The 20111-nt window shown below is 45.3% G+C and overlaps 1 protein-coding gene across 2 annotated transcripts; it reads left to right on the forward strand.

Annotated features, from left to right (window-relative positions):
* Positions 1-951: 951 nt before the first annotated feature.
* Positions 952-19848, forward strand: ZDHHC15 (zinc finger DHHC-type palmitoyltransferase 15). Of its 2 annotated transcripts, XR_010614957.1 has the most exons (13): positions 952-1130; positions 4689-4715; positions 6465-6559; positions 7634-7754; positions 8583-8652; positions 9261-9293; positions 10364-10484; positions 11268-11400; positions 11914-12040; positions 12977-13086; positions 13831-13913; positions 14102-14233; positions 15022-19848. XR_010614957.1 is itself a non-coding variant. In XM_065689896.1 (12 exons), exons 1-11 carry the CDS (start codon positions 983-985, stop codon positions 13872-13874), a joined length of 1029 nt encoding a protein of 342 aa, XP_065545968.1. In that variant the 5' UTR covers positions 952-982; the 3' UTR covers positions 13875-13913; positions 15022-19848. The 2 variants fall into 2 exon arrangements, 1 of the variants encoding a protein (XP_065545968.1); XM_065689896.1 differs by lacking the exon at positions 14102-14233.
* The last annotated feature ends 263 nt before the right edge of the window (positions 19849-20111 follow it).

Here is a 20111-nt window from a genome sequence, read left to right on the forward strand (position 1 = left end):
GATTCACATGGAAAAGATGAGGGGTGATGGGTGAAAGTTACTCCTGGGGAGATTCTGACTGGACACAGAGAATTGTCCACAATGAGAACAATTATCCATTGGAATAATCTCCCCAGGATATTGGTGGGTTCCCCAACATTGGACACTTTTAAGATTCAGCTGGACACAGAATCACAGAATCAGCCGGGTTGGAAAAGACCTTTAAGACCATCAAGTCCAACCATTCCCTCAGCACTGCCAAGGCCACCACTAACCCATGGCATCTACAGTGTATGAACACTTCCAGGGGTGGTGATTCCACCACTGCCCTGGGCAGCCTGTTCCAGTGCCAGATCTTTCTCTTGGTGAAGAAATTTGTCCTAATATCCAATCTAAACCTCCTCTGGTGCAGCTTGAGGCTGTTTCCTCTTGTCCTATCACTTGTTACTTAGGAGAAGAGACCAGCCACCTCCTTGCTCCATCTTCCTTTCAGGTAGTTGTAGAGAGACATGCTGTTGGGACATTTAGTCTAGATCATAGAACCGTAGAGTGGTTTGGGTTGGAAAGGACTTTAAGATCATCTAGTTCCAAACCCCCTGCCCATGAGCAGGGACAGAGATCATGCTCTGCCTAGAAAGGTCGCACCAGATGATCCTTGAGGTCCCTCCAACCTGGGATTCGATGATGATGATCGAAGATTCATCAGTCGGAAGGCAGAGGAAGGACATCAGGGTCCATCACGCACGTGAAACACCACAGGGATGCTACTGTGGAAGGAAAGGCTGGTGGATGTCCAGCTGGGACGGGAGCACCTTATCGCGGTGCGCCACAGAACACCGAGCACCGGCACGTCAACTCGAACTGGGACGAACCGGGAGGCACTGCCCCGCCCCGCCAGGGGGCGCCGAAGCGCCGCGACGCGCCCAATCCAGCGCCACCGCTGGCCTCCAGACTTCTCAACCGAGCGCCGAGCGTCCCCCTCCCCGCTCAGCCCGAGGAGCCGATGGCCGATGCGGCCCCGGTGTGGTGGAAGATGGCTGTGTCGCGGGGGCTGCGGTGCTGCCAGCGCGCCTTCGCCTGGCTGCCCGTCCTCATCATCGCCCTCGTCGTGCTCTGGTCCTATTACGCCTATGTCTGCGAGCTGTGCCTGGGTGAGCGCTCGGCGGGACGGGGGGGTGCGTGAGGCCGGGACGGGGCCGGGGGCAGCGGGGCCCTGTCCTGCCCCGGGGCCGGACGGTGCTGAAGCGGGTCCGGAGCACGACGGGGCCCCGCTGCCCCTGACCTGTGGTAAGGGCGAGTGTCCGGAGGTGGGAGCAGTTTCCGTGCTAAGATAGACCGAGGCCGGGTTGGACGGGGCTTGGAGCAGTCTGGTTTGGTGAAAAGTGCCCCTGCCTGTAGCGGGGGGGCTGGAACCGGCTGAGCTTTAAGGTCCCTTCCAACCCAAACCAGGCTGGGATTCTGTTATAGGTGACCCTGGTTGGGTGGCAATGAGGTGATGGGGTGGGTGGGAGGACACGCTGGTACAGGTCAAGGCCATTGTGGGATTGCTTAGTGGGGTTTCTATAGTGTGCTGCCTTGGCTTTCCAGAGGGTTTGTATCCTGGCAGGGCTGGACAGGTCTGGGGGTTCCTTAGTCATGAGTCCATGTATTGTGTGTTCTCATGTCAGCCGGGGGAAGTGACGTTTGTGGAGGCTGAGAGGCTTATACCACAGTGAACGTCCCTGGTGCTGCCACGGGATGTGATTTTTGGTTTAATCAGTAACGAAAATCAGTGTATTCCCAGAGCTGAAGTCACTTTGTCGTGTTCTGAAAAGGAAATGAAGAGGTGATGTTAAATCACAGTCACGAGTCAAAGAACCTCGTACAGCAGCATAAAAAAAGCCACTGAACTTTGGAAAAGATTTTGGTACAGGCTAGTAATTGCATAGTTGAACAATGTAACTATATAGTAAGTACAAACTTTCTTGTGTTTGTGGTATTCTGGCTTAATGTGTGTGCAGAAACCTGTTACTAGAAGAAAGGGTTGCAAGGTCTGGTGGAGGTGGAGAGGAAAGCTGGTAGCTTGGACTTTTGCAGTGGTGAGGAGGAGCGTGGTGCTCTTCCTCCTCAGGACAGGGTCAGCCAGAGAAAGGAAGACAGAGTTCTCCAGACAGTTTGAGGGGTTTCTATGGAAAGAGCTGGTCTCTGGTGCTGCGCAGCAAGTTTAAATCACTTTTGTTAGGGTTGCCAGTGCAGTGAGACCTGTTGTTCCTTAATGGGCACTAAAATGCAATGCGTCTTCTTTGATCTGTTTTAATTGGCAGCTAGGCAAACCTCCCAAGTACTTCATGACATTTTATTCCATCTCTGAGGTTGTGAGCTGTGTTATGGGATCACAGAATGGCTTGGGTTGAAAGGGACTTAATCATCATCTAGGCTTTAGTCTCAACTTAAAATCCCTTTTCCTTGCCCATTTCCCGGGTAGATGGTGCTGAGTTCAGTGGCTGTTGGCCCCAGGGCTGTCCACCTCACACATGGGGCTAATCCGCATTAGTTAGCCTTCAGTAGCCTCAGTGGCCCTCACTAGTTGCACCTGTGGGCACCACCCACACCCCTCCCATGCTCCCCAGTGCCAGAGCTGCAGCAGGGTTGTGCTGCAGCTCGCATTTGTTTCCTGGCTTGACTTCGGACTTGAGGTCTCATCTCCATGAACTTGGGTAATTCACATGGAATGGTAACTCCAAGGTGCATGTAGCTGTCAATCAGAATATGTGACAGAAAAAGAGGGTATTTTCCTGAGCTGCTGCTAGTCTTTTGTGCTCTGTTTGCAGTGCTGCGCAAGTGCAGTAACATTTAACAGCTGCTAACTCCAAGTCTCAGTGTAGTTATCAGAAAAGACTCAGCTGAGTGTGTGGTTTGGGCCTGCGTTGTTCTGTAAGTGCTGCTTGAGCTGGCAGAAGCTCATCTCCCCGCCTGGAATCACAGCTCAGAATCACTCCCTTGCCCACACCCGTCTGTTTCTTTGCCCCATCTTTCTCTCTCTTGCATTTTCTTTGAGTCTGGAGGAGGTTTTCTGCACAGAAGTGAAATGACAACGTTATTTTAGGGCTTGAACAGTAACTCTTGGCATATGCAGTTACTTGAAAACCATCTCTGAGGACATTCTCTCTCTTTCACATTTCCAGCATAGGAAGGCTTCCTCATGTGTTGGCTTCCTTTGTTATAGGTTTCCATTGTGTTTTGCCAGTTCATTGTATATTCCTGTTGCAAGGGTGTAAATAGATTGTGTTTGGGTTCTTGATTTACGTCTTCAGTTGTGCAGCCTGGTGAGCACTGAGAGTACGGTGGAGGTGAAGTCCTGGAGGTAGCTCACGATAGTGGGTTTTAAACTTTGAGCGACAGCAAGCGACACTCCAGAGGAGGCTGTGATTTCATGTCTGGTTGGTGGTTGCTGCCACAGTGAGAACCATGTCCCAGAGTCCTGCAGTAAAACATTTTGTATACTCTCTGTTTAGGGGTTTGCTCTTTTGTCATGTAAAATCCTTGGAAAGGCCATGCTGCAAGGGTGACGTACTTCAGGAGGAGACCAAGCAGTGTCATCTGAAATCGAACACGCAGAGACATGGCAAATGCTTGGTCTCTCTTTCCGCATGCATTGTTGTGTATCATAGAGCTCACAGAGCAGAATGGTTAGCAGGGTTAAAAGAAAAGCTAGTTCCATTAGCAAGAGCGGGGCCACTTGGGTCCTGCTCTGATTTACATTTTCCAAGTTTGTTGTTCAAGTAAGGTGATAGAGTCTTGAAGAGTAAAGTCTCTTCCAAGGCACTGGCTGTACACTGGAAGTGAAAGGCTGTGCAGCCTAACAGAGCTGCTGGCGGGGTCACCACTGCTGTGTGCAGTCTCACACATCTTCTAAGTCTTATTTTTGTCAGATTACTCTGCCTCTGGTTTGGTTACAACCATTAGATTCAAGGCTTGATATAAGGGGCTCCCATCCTGAGAACAGTCTTTGTGTTCCAAGCAGTATTCTGTCAAGAAACCACAAAACTGCTCCATTTTCAGTTCAAGATGGCTTTTTCTTGTCAGTTAAACTTGGATGATGGCTTTTAAAATAATCAGTAGCAGCAAACACTGAGCAATGTATCCTTTGGGGTTGCTCTAAGTGGTTCTGTTAGTAGGGACTGTTCCTATGATTACGGTAAAGTTGGGAGGGGTTGTAAAAACTCCATTAGTAGGAAGTGTAAAAAATAATGGAGTCATTAGAGTGTAGTCATTAGAGTGTATCCTTTATTGCTGACTAAGAGCATTTGTAATTTACGCTGATGCAGAAGTGCATCAAGGCACTGCTGCTGTGGAGGGTCAGGCTACAAGTATGTGCTTGTAAGTACATGCACAGAGACAATTGCTAGAGGAGCCCTGGTAATGGTGCCACAGTGGATTGTCTTTGTCTTATTTCCAGTGTACAAATATAAGAAAATCTATTTTGTAACAAGGGAAAATACATCATAAGCAGCAGTTATGGAACATCTTGTGGGTGTCGTTTGCATGGGCAGAGGAATTGTAACAGATGCTTTTGATTTGATGCTAAACTTCGGGCTTTTTGTCTGTTGAATTTGAAGGGTTTTTTTCCCCAAAATGGCTGTATTTCAGATAGAAATGTTATTTATTTGTCACAGACTTTTCTGGGAATCCTCTTTGCTCTGTTTACACGTGTTTCTTTTCTCTTACAGTGACTCTGAGCAACCCAGTAGAAAAAGGTACGTGCATTCAGTTTACTGCTGACATTCAGTGCTTGTGTGAAAAGATTCACAAATGTTCCAGGTAAAATAGCAAAAGCACTTTCTGTCATTTTTTTTTATACTTACATACCCTTTCAGTGTTTCCTTCCTGTAATTTCACACTCATGAAGCACACAGCATGCGCTGTTAGACATGCTGTAACTTCTGGGGTGTATTTGAAATGCCCCAGTTTAGTCTCGGTATAAGAGAAGAACTCGAAAAGGCCCTGATCCGTTTTTCAGGAAAAGCTCTGTATGTCTGTGTACACCCATGCACCGCCAGCAATGCCACATTGCTGCATCAAGTAAATTCTCTTTCCACTATAGAGCTGCCCTAATAGTTGAAACTGTTACAGAGGAACTGTAGGAAGCATGCTATTAATGATTGCTCAGCAGAAGGAAGTTATTAGCTGCCTAATCTATCAGCGCATCTCCAGGTCAGCTTCCTCAAACATGCTGCTGTGTTGCTTTATCAACAAAATTAAACCTTTTGCAAGATTTATCTCCTTACATATTGATTTAGAAATGACTGAGCTCCACCTCCATATGGTATAGGGAAAGCATCTCAAACCTGAGAGCACACTAATGAACTACCATTGAATTGCAAATCGTTCACACAACCCATTGCATTTCTTGAGGCGTATCAGATCATCGTCCATCTCTCTAGAAGGTCTCAAGGCTGTGTTTGGCCTTTTTACCAGTTACGTTTTCACACAGGCACTCCTGCCTGAGAAGTTGCTTGGATTTTAGACTTCTCTCTCCACTGGTAGTAGTTACTTTAATCTTAATTTCTAGAATTTGAAACTTAAATGAAATGTGGGAAGAACTGTGTTGTTATTGCAATTAAATGGTGTGTTTGAATAAAACTGTTTGATAATGTCTTAGTGAGTTGAGTATTAAAGAGAGATTAATGACATGGTCTGTGTAGCTGTAGGTTTGCTGTCCTTTGCCTTTCTAAACCTCAGTATGCCTGCTTATGGCCAAAGGCTTTAAAGTAAAGTTTGCGCTTTGAAATGAGATGACTCTGATGCACGCTGGATTTCATGTGATAATCTTGTGTCTGGTGGATTACAGTTCTTCCTCAGTAATCACAAGACCCGTTTGGCTCAATTCGAGGGATGTTTTCCTGATTTGTTTTATGGTATCAACTGTGGTAAATCTAAAAGATGTTTAAGAAGAGATGTGATTATTTTTCTGGGGATGTAAAGCTGTCCTGAGCATTTCTCAGCTCTCAAATAGTGAAGAATGCACTGCACGGGTGGACAGTACCCTAATAATATACTACTGTGCTTGTAGGTGCATTTAGTAGCAACTGAACCCCAAATTTAGAGATGCTGGAGTATTGCAGTATTAACCTGTATGATGGCAGCAGAAGCCAGAATGCTTTGCTTGTGCCTGGGATATGGGGAGAGGCAGGAATCCTGTCTTTCCCAGTGAAGTCTCTTACAGCTGTATTCTTACCCATGGAATCAGATCAGGTGAAGAAGGGGGAGGCTTGTGAGATAGGTGACCCCTAACTGCAGCCGCAGAGCTCTGAAATGCCACTGGCCCCATCACCACAAGGTTTAGCTCTGTTCTAATACTGGTCAGTGCTGTAGAACTTCTATATTTTTTGGTCATTGTTATGAAAGATTGGAATGATGCCCATCATGAATGAAATTTTTGCTTAAGAAATCATTGTTCTGTTTCTGTTTTGTTTGTTGTTTGTTTTGTTTTTGTTTCTTTTTAGTGGCCTATCTTATAATATTCCATATTCTCTTTGTGCTCTTTGTGTGGACATACTGGAAGTCTATTTTTACTCTCCCGGTGCAGCCAGGTAAAAAGGTAAGAGCCCAAGCACTTTTCATTCCTTGCAGAATGAAGCAGTTGTTCTAGTTGATCTGAACAACTGGTTGGATTTCCTAAAGAGATGGAAAATGACCTGGAGTTGTCCGTGAAAACTGAGTAACTTATTGTTCTGAGAATCCTGTAATGTCCCAAAGAGCATGGTTTAAATCAGGGACAGTGCTGGCTTCTAAAGCTGCCTTTCCAGGTCTTGCAGGAGCTGGTAGGAGTTTCCATGTGGAGAATAACAGGATTGATGATGATTAACTTACTTACATATTTATAGTCATTGATCTCTAAGCATTTACCAAGTTGCAAGCCAAATCCTGAGCACCTTCCCTCAGCTGGCCTTACTGCAGCTCCTGAGTAAGAACCTTCAGTTTGGTTGTCACTCTTCATGGTGTTCAGAGTGTTAAATGATTAATAGTTCAGTGAAGGGTTTGCTATTGTTTTCTAACGTAGCTGGCTTCTTTTAGGACAAGGGTGTGATTTAGTGGTTTGAGCACATGCAGACATTTGTTTCAGCTCTTTTTCTACTGAATAGTTACTTTTTCATGTTCAGATTGGTGGATTTTTTTGCATTTAGCTTTACCTCCCTCTGAAACACTAATAAAACACTGTGTTGGAGCAGTGGAGCTGGTGTTTGTGTGGCACTCCAGATGTACTTGCCTTCCAAGTACATTCCAAGAATGTAAATTTATAAAAACCAACTAATCCCAGTTTTGGAAATACAGAATTATGGCTGGAGACAGGTTCTTGCTCACAAAGGAAGTGCCTGAAGTGACCTTGTCATGGTTAGTAGTGTTCTTCATGAGAAATACTAATCTAAGGCAGCAGTAGTAGCACTCCTAGTATGTCGTTTTGTGATGCTTAATTTCCCTTTCCTGTTTCTTACTCATGCATCACATTGTATTCTGGCTGTCCAGCACTTACTGTCTCTTCATCTTCTTAAAAACCTTTTCACATTAATCTCATTAGAAGGAGTGGGAGGGAAAATGTTGCCAAATCTGCGTGAGTTTGAAACACGCTGTCTGCGACCCCATGGGTAACTGCTCCTCTCATTCCTTCTGCCAGTACCACATGTCCTATGCTGACCAAGAGCGTTACGAAAATGAAGAAAGGCCGGAGGTGCAGAGGCAGATTCTGGCTGAAATTGCAAGGAAGCTGCCGGTGTACACGAGGACAGGGAGCGGAGGTGAGCGGAGCAGTGGCTCTGTTCTCTGATCACACATGCTGCAGTGGCCTGTGCTGCAGTGCAGTTGACAGTGCTGACACACAGGGTGCTCCTAACACCACTGCATGTACTGAGTAACTCTTGTGTGAATAATTGTAAAGCCTTTTCTCTCAGGTTTTATGTTTGCGAAAACAAAAAAGCCCTGAATGCTTCTGTTCATCTGCAGTGGAGCACCAAGTGCTGCGTCTGAGAAGCAATATGTTCCCCTTTGTATTTACCATTCAAACACCTACGTGTGTTGTCTGCCTTTAGTAGTACAATGACTAAATTGGCAGTTGTTTTTACTTGCAGTGAAGTCCAGGTAAGGACTGCAGGACAGAATTCTGTGGGCAGATTTCTGGGTCCTATTTAGTGATTAAATGCACACTGTGCTCCTTTCAAAGCTTAACAGAAACCTGTGTTCCTATTGGAGGCACTGCCCTGTTTATTTCTGTTGCCAAGCCAAAGAATTTTGAAGTAAAGAACTGCTGTACAGGCAATTATCCAAATGGAATGTAGTAAAGTCTTAGCACATGTGGAAGCCAGAGAGAAGTGTACAGTTCTGCTTTATCACTTTGAAGCTGTTGTATGCTTTGCAGTGAGGATTGTTCTTCACATTTGCAGGCCTCCAGAAGAATTATGAGCTTTGCTTCTCTGATTGCAACCTGGCAGCACAAATCAGCTGCAAATGCACTGATCTTTTGAAATGATAGAGGAAAGAATATGAATCGTTAGGAAATGAGGGGAATATTAACTAATGTGGGAAAAGAACAGCTTTGTTACTTGGTATTAATACATTTCTAATTTCAGGTATTCGGTTCTGTGATCGGTGCCAGCTGATAAAGCCTGATCGTTGTCACCACTGTACTGTTTGTGCCATGTGAGTTACTGGGTGGTTTGTCACTGAAGTGAATAGTGAACACTAAGTTGTTTGAACGGGCTGGGCCTCTACGCATACAAGTACCCTTGTACCTGTGGGCCAGCTGCAGTGTGCAGAGCAATGACAATGTGTGACAGCACTAGCAACGACATTTCTGTCTGTGGCCCTGAAGTGTTTGCAGTTCCCACACCTTGCGAGTGCATCAGAGTTAAATTGCTAAAAAGCAATGCCAGCAAGTGAAAATCAACAGATTAACCTGGGCAGGTTAAAATAAAGTATGATCTGACTTTTTTAAATATATATTTAATTAGTTTTAATATTCCAGACCTTTACCTGTGGTGTTTTCTGAAGATTATAGGCCTTACACAGCAGAAATCATTTTCATGTTGTATTATCTTGCAGAGTACCAAGGACATTTGTTGATCTTGAAAAAGTAATAAATAGCCCATCTTAAAATGATACCTACCTTAAAAAATGCCCAGAGACTGCATCGTCTGAGCTTGTGTCATGTAGGAATCTCAAGAACTTGAGGCTTTTGCTGTTGATCTGCAGTTGGCACTTAAATACCACACAAAAACCTTCAATTTTTCTTTTTTATCCCTTTGCAGATGTGTGCTAAAAATGGATCATCACTGCCCATGGTATGTCCTGGATACTGGCTTGTAGTTTGCCGAAAAGAGAGGCTGTTTTAATGTATTTCTTCCAGAGAATAGTGTCTTTGTGCCTCTTTCACTTTAGACCATGCACCTCTTGATGTTGGGCAAGTTAGAAAATAGCTACACTCTGAAATAGCCTGAAAGTGTTTGATGTTTTGAAAGCCAAATCATTCATGGTTGTTCCATGTGTGTACAAACACTGTTATGTTGACAGAATTTAAAACCCAGCTGCTAATCCGCTCTTTGACTGTTATTCCCATGTTAAAGGGACTTCAGTATAGCTTTTGACTTTGGGTCTGTAATGGTTTCAGCATGCAGTTGGTGGTTGCTTTCAGCAATACTGTTTGCTGCCTGCACCCATGTGTGTTCGGAGACAGTGTGTATAGAACGGTGCACGGGTGAATTAAGCTTTATACCTTGGGAGGATCCCTGGCGCTAGATTTCTTAAACCTTTCTTTGAAAAGGAAGATTTCAGAAATCAGAAGCAGCACAAACCAGTCCCCCCCGAACCTCCCTGATCATCCGGAATTGTAGGGGGTCTTTCAAATCTGGGTTTTGAGACAAACACCTACTACTGCTTCCTGCATTCCGTTGTTTCTGGGGGAGTTGTCCTGTGTATGGAGAAGCAGAAATCAAACGTGGGGTTGGCTGCTCTGTATGTGAGCAAACCAGCAGTGGGGAATCTGACTCCTGAGTTTTTTGCACATGAATAAAGTAACACAGAAACCCCCAGATCTGATTGACTTTGCAGACAAGAAACAGCCGTGAGTAACTGGAGCTGTCTCTGTGACAGATTTACCGGTGGTGCCAACTTCAGAACAATCCCAAAACACAAACCCTGCTTTTTTCCTGGCACAGCAAGAAGTCTGCAAGTGGAAAGCAGGGACTTCAGCTCTGTTTCACACTGACCACTAAGGGGAGCTCTTCATTGGCGAAATTGTGTTGTGTGAATAGGAGGCTTAAATACCTCTCTCCCTGCCCCAAGTTGCAGTCCTCATTGTGTTACACGTGTGTGCTGTGCGCATCCTGATTGTAACTTTGCTTTTCTTCTCTAGGGTGAATAACTGCATTGGATTTTCTAACTACAAATTCTTTCTACTCTTCTTAGCCTACTCTTTGTTGTATTGCTTGTATATTGCTGCCACAGTCTTCAAGTATTTCCTTAAGTACTGGACAGTAAGTCACAAACTTCGGTTACTTTTTGTATCCTGTGGGGTTTAGTCTTTCTTGCTGCCTTTTTGGTGTCAGTCTGTGGAGGTTATTTCTTCTCTAAGGCATTTTCGTGGGCCCTTTTTTGAGTTTAACTCCCGTTGTATGTGTGAAATGCACAAAGTGAGAAGCAAATAGACTTCAGGACTTTCCGGTTTTAGAGTTAGCTCTAGCCAAGAAGTGACATCCTTTTCCTCTTCTTGTATTTGCATGGATGGATCTCGGAGTCTTTGGTATCCAAGCAGAACATCCTGGCACTGATCTGTGCATATTCCCTGAATAATATCAAAACACCCTGTTCATTTCCTAATCCCTATATGACTCCTTTCTCAATTTAAAAGTCGACTGAAATGAAGTACACTTCTCATTCAGTTATCCATTAGTGTTCATACACAAGCAATGCCAACAGACAGCCCCAGTAAGAGTGTGGCCTTTGGTCTGTAGTTTTCTGCGTCCTTTCTGCTGCTAACTATGTGTGACTGTGCATAAGTAACTTTGCTGTGCATTAGCTTATTAACAGTCTGTTGTTTTACTGGGTAGTCACTCAAAACCCCCGCTGCTTTGGCTACCGGAGGGGAAATGAGCCAGATCGTTTCTTTGTCTCTTCTGGCTTTCCTCTGTAAGGTGTGACATTTGTGCATACAAGTTTGAGAACTCCAACCGGGACTTTTAGAGGATCTCTTTCTCTCTAGGAACTAGGACTCTCCAGCTTTTATTTGTTCCTATCACTTGTGTTGTTTCTCTTTCCAGGGTGAACTGACTAATGGACGTTCCAAATTTCACGTCCTTTTCCTTCTCTTTGTGGCGGTCATGTTCTTCGTAAGCCTTATGTTTCTGTTTGGCTACCACTGCTGGCTCGTTAGTAGAAACAGATCCACTCTAGGTAAGGCTCTTGGGTCTTACTTTCTGAAGTAAGGCACACCAGAAGGCCCATTGGTTTTGAGGGGAGGAAGATTTGAGAACTTGGCACAGTGCTACAGAAATTTGTCACTTAAATGAGGTGGTTTATAGTCGGTGTGATAAAGGCTTCCTTAGGGAAATGACAGCCTTAAATGTAAAAGTCTAATTATACCAAGGTTTTGCATTTGTACAACTGCATTTGCTGTGAGGTGACTGGAGCTCATTTTTACCTCTGCTCCCTGGATTAAACACACTGGGGGTTGGTTTGGCTGTTCCATGTGGTTCAGTTGCAAGACCAAACTCCTCCCTTCAGTGTGAAAGTCCTCCTAGACTTGCAAAATGAAGAAGTGTTATTGTCAAACTTTGTATCTTTGTCATGCTGGTTCATAACCTGTTGGACCATGTTGTTTGTACATGGCTACAGCACACACAATCCTGTTTCACAGTGTTTGCCACTGAGTTTCACTGTTTTCACCGATACTGTGTCTGTGTGCAGAGGCTTTCTCAGCTCCTGTGTTTCAAAATGGCCCAGATAAAAATGGGTTCAATCTTGGCTTTGTAAAGAACCTTCAGCAAGTGTTTGGAGAAGAAAAGAAGCTCTGGTTGCTACCGATTGCCTCTAGGTAAGCAATAATCAAGTCAGTGCTGAGTTCTAAATGTTCACTGCTGCCTGTTTTCCACTTTTAAGTATAGTTAAAGGGAAAGGATCGGCACAAAATCCTTTCTGTTCATGAGAGGCAGCGCTCGAGTACTTTCAGAGGCACGTTATAGTGTGCATAGTTATCACAGGAGGAACGCTTAAAGCATCAGAGGAAAAAGGCCCGTCACTTTGTTCAGAGTTCCTCTCTCTGTGCTGCTGGGTGAGGGAATGCAGTGGGCACACGTCAAGCTCCAACAGCTGGGGTTGAACTTTGTTACATGTGATGTGAATTTGAACATGCTCTCAGACTCTTGTTTGATACCCGGATACACGTTTCTGCTTGGCAGAGCATACAGTTTAAGCCAGAGGGAAGTGGCTCTTTTGTCTTTCAGTAACATCTAACTAAGATTGGGGCCGTTTTCTATCGATTGGGGCCATTTTCTATTGGGTGTCATTCAAACACAGAGTGCAGTTTCTGCCCTCAAGAGTCTGTGGTATAAATTGGTAAGATTTATACCTTAGAATTTATACCTTAAAATGCGCCTTCCACATAAATGCTTTCCCTAGTTCCCCCCTCGCTACTTCTTTCCCTGTGTTTTTTTTTTTTCCTGTGTCCGAATGACTGGATCGAGTTGGGCACATTTAAGTTCTGCTAAAACTTAATTCCAGGCTACGGGTTTGAACTTTTATTCTCCAGAGAGGCTGAAGGAATTGAGGGCCACAACTCCTCACCAGTAAACCTTGGTATCTGAGCTGCCACAAAACAGAAACCCAGTACTGGTCAAAACTTAATTTTAAGTAAACATGGGAAATAGAGGTGGCAGAAGACACTGACTTGCAGATGCGATGTGTAGACATTGTCATCCCTCAGAGCCCCTGGCTGCTTTTCACGGTGTCTTCCTCTGCCTTTTGCATGCAGCCAGGGCGATGGGCATTTTTTCCCCATGAGAGCTTTGTGTGAAGCTCAGAATCCTCTCCTAGCAAATGAAGAGCAGTGGGAAGATGATGGAATGGATGAAGAGCCTCATGGTAAGGTTACCAGTGAAGGAAGTTGGTTATATCTCGACCTGCAGTGACAAATGCATGTATTAAAAGAGCTAATCAAAAACTTGTGCTGGCTTAATCAGCTCCAACTTGACCGAGAAACACTGACTAAAAATGACCCCTCCTTCCTTCCATAGAAGAATTACTGTGCTGTGAGCAGTTCCAGGTGAACCAGCATGTTTGTACATTAGGTTTGATCAGCTTCTGAAATGTAAAACACACCTTTTGTGCCATGGGGCATATGTCCTGTTAGAAAAACACCTTTCTATGTATGTCCATTCACTGATGGTTTTTGTTAGGTGGAGCCAGGCTTAGTTTAATGACTCTACTGTTATATTTCTCTGTGCTTTTACTGTTTCACGTAAGGAGCAAAATATTGTGGGGAGGTTTTTGTTCCATTTCTTAGCCAGAGACTGGAAACATTTGCTTCCACATTCGTGGTAATTTGGATATTTTTCAGATTTGTTAATGCTCATCCTGTTTAAGGTCTGAAATGTTCCATTAAAACAGAAGGATCTTGTCTTTGTGGCTTTAAAGCTTGTGATGCAGTTATGAATAGGTAAAGCCAGTAATGGAGTAATCTCGGTTTACCAACTGCTCTTCAGGCTCTGACGAACAGTTGTCTTTATTTGGAATAATGCTTAAAAACACACTCCCACGCTTGGTGGAAAATATGTTCTCAGTGAGGAAACAGACTTACTTACCTCTACTTTGATTTCTGTTCTATAGATTCTGGTGAAGCTTCCTCCCTTGCCATAGAAAGGGAGACATAGCAGTTTGAACATGCAGCGGTATAAAGCTTGTCCAGGAAGGTCAGTATTCCTTTCTTCATCACCTTTAAACAGCTGCTCTGCAGGGAATGGGCAGGCGGTGCTCGGCAGGGTTTGACTCTTAACTGCAGCATACCAGACAATGCACTGGCAGAACCACTGTGAGCGTGCTGAAGGCTGCTCCCCTGAGTATGGTGTTGCTGCACCAGTATTTCTGCTTCTTGTCCCAGAAATACGTTGTCTAAGAGAACCTGAAAGAAAACAGTGTCTCTCCTGGAGGCCTGTGCTGGCTGTTGACACAGTGAACACAAGAGCCAGCAGCTCTGTTTGCAGGGGAGGATGCAAACCTGGCAGCTGCTCTGGTAAGCATGGCAGGAACGACTCTTGCCACTTGGAAATCTGTTCAGTGATTCATGAAGAGTGTGGGAAGTTGCAGATACAGTCTTGAAAGAAACCGAAGCTGTGAACAGCCAACAGTTAGGAATAAATGGCAGTAACTTGTAACGCTACTCTTATAATTTATTTATTTATTTATTCGCCGAGGAGAAGCTTTGGTACAGGAACAGATGACACAGTTTGGGAAAGATGCTGCTACCAGAGTGTTCACTGCTCTGTAATCTGTCCTGGCTTTCCTAACAGCAGGGTGATGCCCTGCACACGTGCTGGGCAGTGAGCCACAGGCTGTGTCCCCCTCACTCTCCAGGAAGTGTTTTCCTGGTGCAGTGTGACTGGAAGTTTCAGTCCCAGTGGAGGTTCCGGGAGTTTCCTCTGCTGCTCCACTCACAGGAGGTGGAACAGTCAGGGAACCTTCCCCTCTCCTTCCTGGGCTGTTGAATAACTGCACTGTGTGGCAGTGTGCTGTACTCCACTGCCCAGCTCTGCACACCAATAGGGCAACCCCAGATTTTTCCTAATAGGCTTCTTGCACATTGTAGATGTGATTCCATTTTCTTCCACTGAGAGAAAAACCCAAAGTATTTTTAATGTAGGTAGTGGGGATTGAATGGTGCCATTCTGTGGAGGGACTGAAACCCCAGCAGTTTCCCTGTCATTCCCCATGGCATGGAAAGGTCCCAGTATAGATGAGACATCTTCCAGTGCCCATCGGATCAGCGCTTACAGCTGCATGTTTTCTTTATGTATATTCCAGCTTCCCTCTCAGGAGTCAGCATCCCTTCTCTTGGCTGGGACTTCAGTTGTGAGGGGCAGAAAACAAGTGGATCTTCAGGATGAGAAAACATCATGGAGCATCGTCTGATTGGAATCTGCATTCCAGAGTGCTTCTCCAGGAATCCTGCCATCCAGATGTCTCAAGGCTTTCTAAGTTTTAAGTTACGGAGTGAACAGAACAGTTTTATAGAGTGATTGTGGCCAATCAGCTTTGGCCTGCTCTTTATTTTATAAATACGATATATTTTTTATTCACAGTAGGTGTACAAATACTGACCTGAGCACAGTTCAAAGGCCTTTTCGTTTTGCAGACATCAGGGACTCGAGTTCTTGAGGTTCTTTGAAGCCATAATATTCTTGGGGATGGTGTTTGTTGTGAGACTGATTCTCCAGCCTGCTCTGACAAGTGGCATTTGCTGACACGTTTAAAGTTCTGAGTCAGTTCAACTCCGTGAGAGACAGACCCACTGAAATTTGGCATGAAATTGACAGTTGGATCTAAGGGTGTTGAAAGACAAAGTGCTGAACATGCATTATACATGTGCAGCTGTGCATGAAAATAGAACACATTGCCAGAATTGAGAGTCAAGAATATTGTGGCCGTAGGAGGGTGTAATTGTCTTAGAGTTTGAGTTCTAGCGTCCTTTACGCCCAGTCCTACTTGCAGGCACCTAAAATGCAAAAGCGAACTGTGGACAGTAGAGTTCGTGTTAATTCCTAGGGTTGCAATACCAGCTCATCCCTGGACCAGTGTTTGATGGACATTTGTGTGTTTGTGGGGTCAGGGGAAGGTGTAAATTCTAAACGTGTGAGTTAGGAACGCACTGAGAGCTTCGCCCCAGCAGCAGAGTTTGGAGTTTGCGCCCCACGAGGGTGGTTTTAGTCCCGTAATGCTGAAGAGCCAATGGTTACATTGAACATTTTCAAACTTCTCCCTACGTACATGGGCTGGTTGGTGGCTTGAAGGGTTTTCAGCACTGAGGCAGTTGGGTTTTTTCTTCCTTTGGCTCCATTTGCAGTCAGGGATGTGCCACTGGGTTTGGTCTGTGGGCTGGCACTGAGGATTTGCTGCAGGATTACCCACCTTTTTTCTACACCTGAGTGTTTTTATCTGCATGATTCAGAGCTGGCAGCTCCATTACTCCTGTGAATTAGGTGCATGCTTAAAGTATCAGTAGACTGCCTTTAGGATCATTTGTTCCCATTTTCTATCCCGGTTTTGTGTTTGTTTATCAGCTCATTGTGTTGACAGTGACTGCAGCAGCAGTTGTGAATGTCAGGGGAAATTACCTGAGAAGTGTCTGGTGACAAAGGGACCGAGCCCTTTTCCTGTTTGCTACTGCTACTGGGGGAAATGTGTTTATGAGGCAGGAGAATCTTGCAGGTGTTCTGTCCGTAGGAGTGGATGTTTAACTACCCGGTGTAAACCATGCCCTGCACCACAGGTATTTTGCACATCAGCCTCTGTAGCTGGGTATAGGACAGGCAGCGACCTCAGTACATCAGTTCAGGACAGGCTCACCCAGGCTGAGTGTAGGTGATGCTGGCTTCTCAGAGCCACAGGGAGCAATCTGGATGTTCCTGTTTCAGCCCCTCTAACCACATCTGATGGGTGTTTCTGTCAAATGGCTGTTGAGTGCTGAAACTGCTTTTCCTGTCAGCTTAAACCTGCATTTCTAAAGTAAATCTCTTGGAGGACCCTAAGCTGTGTTTGATGAAAGATGCAGTAGAATTAATCACCTCATTGCTAGCAAAACATGTTCTGGAGGGGGCTGTTGAGAGGAGGATGGCAGCTAAACACAATAGGAAATGTGTAGGAATTTAGCACCCACAGAGGTGCCATTTGTGCCTTTTAAAACTCACAATTCCTTTTACACAGAAACAGGAAGATGATCTGGTGACCTCTTGTTTCATTCTGGCAGCTGAAGTGTGGTTTTAAGGTAGGAGTAGGAGCTGTGTCTGAAGCCATGTGGATTCTCTGAGCAGATTCTTGTGCCCTGGCTGGATTTGGTTCTGGTCACAGCCATGTCACTGTTCCAGTGCTGTCTGTGCCAGGCAGCAGCAGCAGCACAAGAGCTGCCTACAAGATGTGCGGGCAGCATCCCTGCCTGCTGGCTGCAGCACTGCTCGGGAGGTAGTAGAGGATCCGTTTTTGTCTCATTATTGAAACAGATGTCTTTGTGATAACACAGCTCTCCTGCTCAGAGTTAGAAACAGCTTTAAAGGTTTCCAAGTGACTTAGGAAGGTTATTTGCAATTAGTTATGGATGATTTTCCCCTTTCCTTAAGAGCAGCTCTGTCTCACTTGGTCCATGTAGAAACAATGAACAGTTTGAGAGCTTCAGAACTGCTTCACATCAACAGTCACACATCAGGGTTTGAAAGCTCCAGAATGAACCAGGAAACAAATGCAAAAGTGGTGTAAAAATGAGGCAGAAGAACATGTGGGAAACCTGCTGATGCCACAGACACAATGCAGGTGGCCTGTGCCTCTTGCAGTTGGTGTTCCTAACCTTTGAAGAGGCTGTTAACAGGGATGTGGGCAGTGTACAGGCAGCAGTTTTACTCACACCCCCTGCTACCCGTGCTTTTAAAGCTGGGCTGCCATTTACTTTTTAAATGGACTTTTTTGTTTCCTTAGCTTCTGAAAGCAAGCCGCATACAAAGCATGTGATAAATGCAGGATGTGTAAAGTTCAGTTAGTTATGCCTGGTAAATGCACTGGAAAACAGGAATTCCTCAGGCTGTCTGTAGTCACCGCTGCAGGTAATGAATGAATACACATTGGAGTTGGAGTTCAGGCCAAGTGCAGACTGTTCTGCCTTGCCTGTGGCCTGTTTGGGTTGTATTGCAGTGTTTTACAAACCCATTTTGTATCCTTTGTGTGAGGACTTGCTGTGAGCAGCTCTTCTGCATGGATGTGTCTGAGTGAGGAACAAACGCTCTCACTGGGTTTTGCTGTGCTGTTACCATCCCATCCCTGTACTCCAGAATAACGTTCTCAAGTGATCAACCCCCAGTGACCACCTCCTGCCCTCCCCCTTCGCGCCCATGTACATTCAGGTACACTGAACTCTTAAATAAGCAGAAAACATCACATTGATGTTTCTATGGATAGTATTGGGTGGGCAAGTCCCCTCCTTGGCCAGCGAGTCCTGTCCAGGGAATGAGGAGGTCCATAAGCTGCACTGAGCTGCTGTTGTCTCTTGCTGGGTTGGTACAGGGTGGTTTTGGAGTAGAATATGGTTATATTTGTTACAGAGGAAGCCGTCCTGTGTCGTTTTAGTGGGCTGTACCTAGTGCGGGTAGCTATGAGAACCAGGAAGCTTCCCAGCAGCACTGCAGGGATGACTGGTTTACTTCCTGGAGCAAACCAGCAGACTCTATAGACTAGCTGTAGTTGTTAGCTCCGTGTGCTGATATGGACTGAAAGCACAACCTAGTGGTAGTTACCAAACCTGCTGCATAAAGTCTGTAACATGATATGAATGTAAGTGTTGGGGGGGGGGGGCGTGTTAAAAAGAATTTACTGTTTCTTCCCCAAAGTCAGAACTAAAGGACAGTGTGCTGAGGTGGGTTCAGGGACCTGCTGCCTCCACGCAGTCCTTGTGCCAGCAGAGCACATTCACTGTTTGCAGAGCTGGCTCCATCACAGGAGTGTTCCATTAGCAGATGAAGGAGGTGCTGCTGACCTTAGTAAGCCACAATTAAGTAACTCAAAGGGTCACAGTCTTTGGTCGGTGACTTGTGTGATACCAATTGTTGATCCATAGTACTTGAAAATAGCTTGATTCTGAGCTCTTTCCAGTTCTGTCAGGTTGGGGTCTGTTACAGAAACTTACAAACTCATTCTGAAGCCACCAGTTACAGCGTTTCCCTGTGGAGTGGGGTTCATTATAGGCACCAGTCTGTTGGAGCTCTGCAAGAGCACTGCTGGTGCTGTTCCCGCTAAATGCTTTATTTCCTTTCCTAGTGATGAACTCCCAGATCATACCCACTGTCACGCAGCTTTATTCTTGTTCTTCCATCTTCCTCTGAGTCCTTCCTCTTCCTCCTGAATATATCAGCTAAAATAGTGCCACTTTTCAGCTGTCTGTGGCGGTTTTGGGACCCTGTGCAGGTGAGTGGCTGTCACTTGGAGCACTTGTGCCATGTATTTTATTTGGACCTGATCTGAATGGCAGGTGTGGGTCTGCGGTTCTCCTCGCTCAGGCTCGGCTTTGCACAGGGCAGTGGGATCCATCTGCCTGTGTTGCTTTTCTCTCTTCCCTACAAGGGTTACTTTTTCCTTTTCTAGCTCCCATTTGGAATGTAAACCTTGTGAGATAAACCCTAAGTTTACATTTCAGAGACCAGCCCGCAAGGTGGTGATGCTTTCATGCTGCTTAAAATAGTGTTATTTTTCTGTATGAGGTTTTCAGATGTGCAGCAGCTCTGGATGTGCCACTCTCAGCCGTGTTGTTTCACACCAATTCCTCACTCTTTGATTTACTGGGAAGTGTCACAATGGCTCCGCTGATGACATGAGTTGGGTTCAGTTTAATGCTGCTGCTGACATTGAGACTTTTGATATCAAATGGGTTTCTACAAAAGCTTTGGATACTCGTTTTTACTGTCTGACGAACATTGCTGTTGTAAACTTTGTGTATGTTCCACTAGTGTTCTCCTGGTGTTCGTATGGTTTCTACAGGTGAATATCCTCTATGGTCTGCTGTCATTTTTCTATTACGGTTTATACAAGAGAGCCTGCACGCTTTGTACTGCACTGCAGGCAAGGGCTGCATTAAACCCACTTCTGGCCAATTTATTGTACTTGTGAATGGTTGTTTCTCTGGAGGCCTTACACAGCTCTGATTAACTGAAATCACTGCTTGGAGTGGGGAAGGTTCTTTATTTGTGTCTAACCAAGGATTCACCAAGCGCTGCCCCTGATCCTACAAGGTGCTGGTTGGGGCAGCCCAGCCCATTGCACTCCACTCTCCTGGCAAGGTATGAAGGACTCTGGTGGTGGTGATGTCTTGTATTCCTGCACTTCCTACTCTATGGGTGTATTTCAAAACTGTTAATGGA

The sequence above is a fragment of the Lathamus discolor genome, chromosome 9 (assembly GCF_037157495.1).
Source record: "Lathamus discolor isolate bLatDis1 chromosome 9, bLatDis1.hap1, whole genome shotgun sequence".
Lineage (NCBI taxonomy): Eukaryota > Metazoa > Chordata > Aves > Psittaciformes > Psittacidae > Lathamus > Lathamus discolor.

Excerpts from the sequence above, each read along its gene's own strand:
- ZDHHC15 (XM_065689896.1), top strand. The coding sequence starts at position 983 with ATGGCCGATGCGGCCCCGGTGTGGTGGAAGATGGCTGTGTCGCGGGGG. Across the intron at positions 11,401-11,913 it reads TAGAAACAGATCCACTCTAG|AGGCTTTCTCAGCTCCTGTG; the intron begins GTAAGGCTCTTG and ends GTCTGTGTGCAG. Across the intron at positions 13,087-13,830 it reads AATGGATGAAGAGCCTCATG|ATTCTGGTGAAGCTTCCTCC; the intron begins GTAAGGTTACCA and ends TCTGTTCTATAG.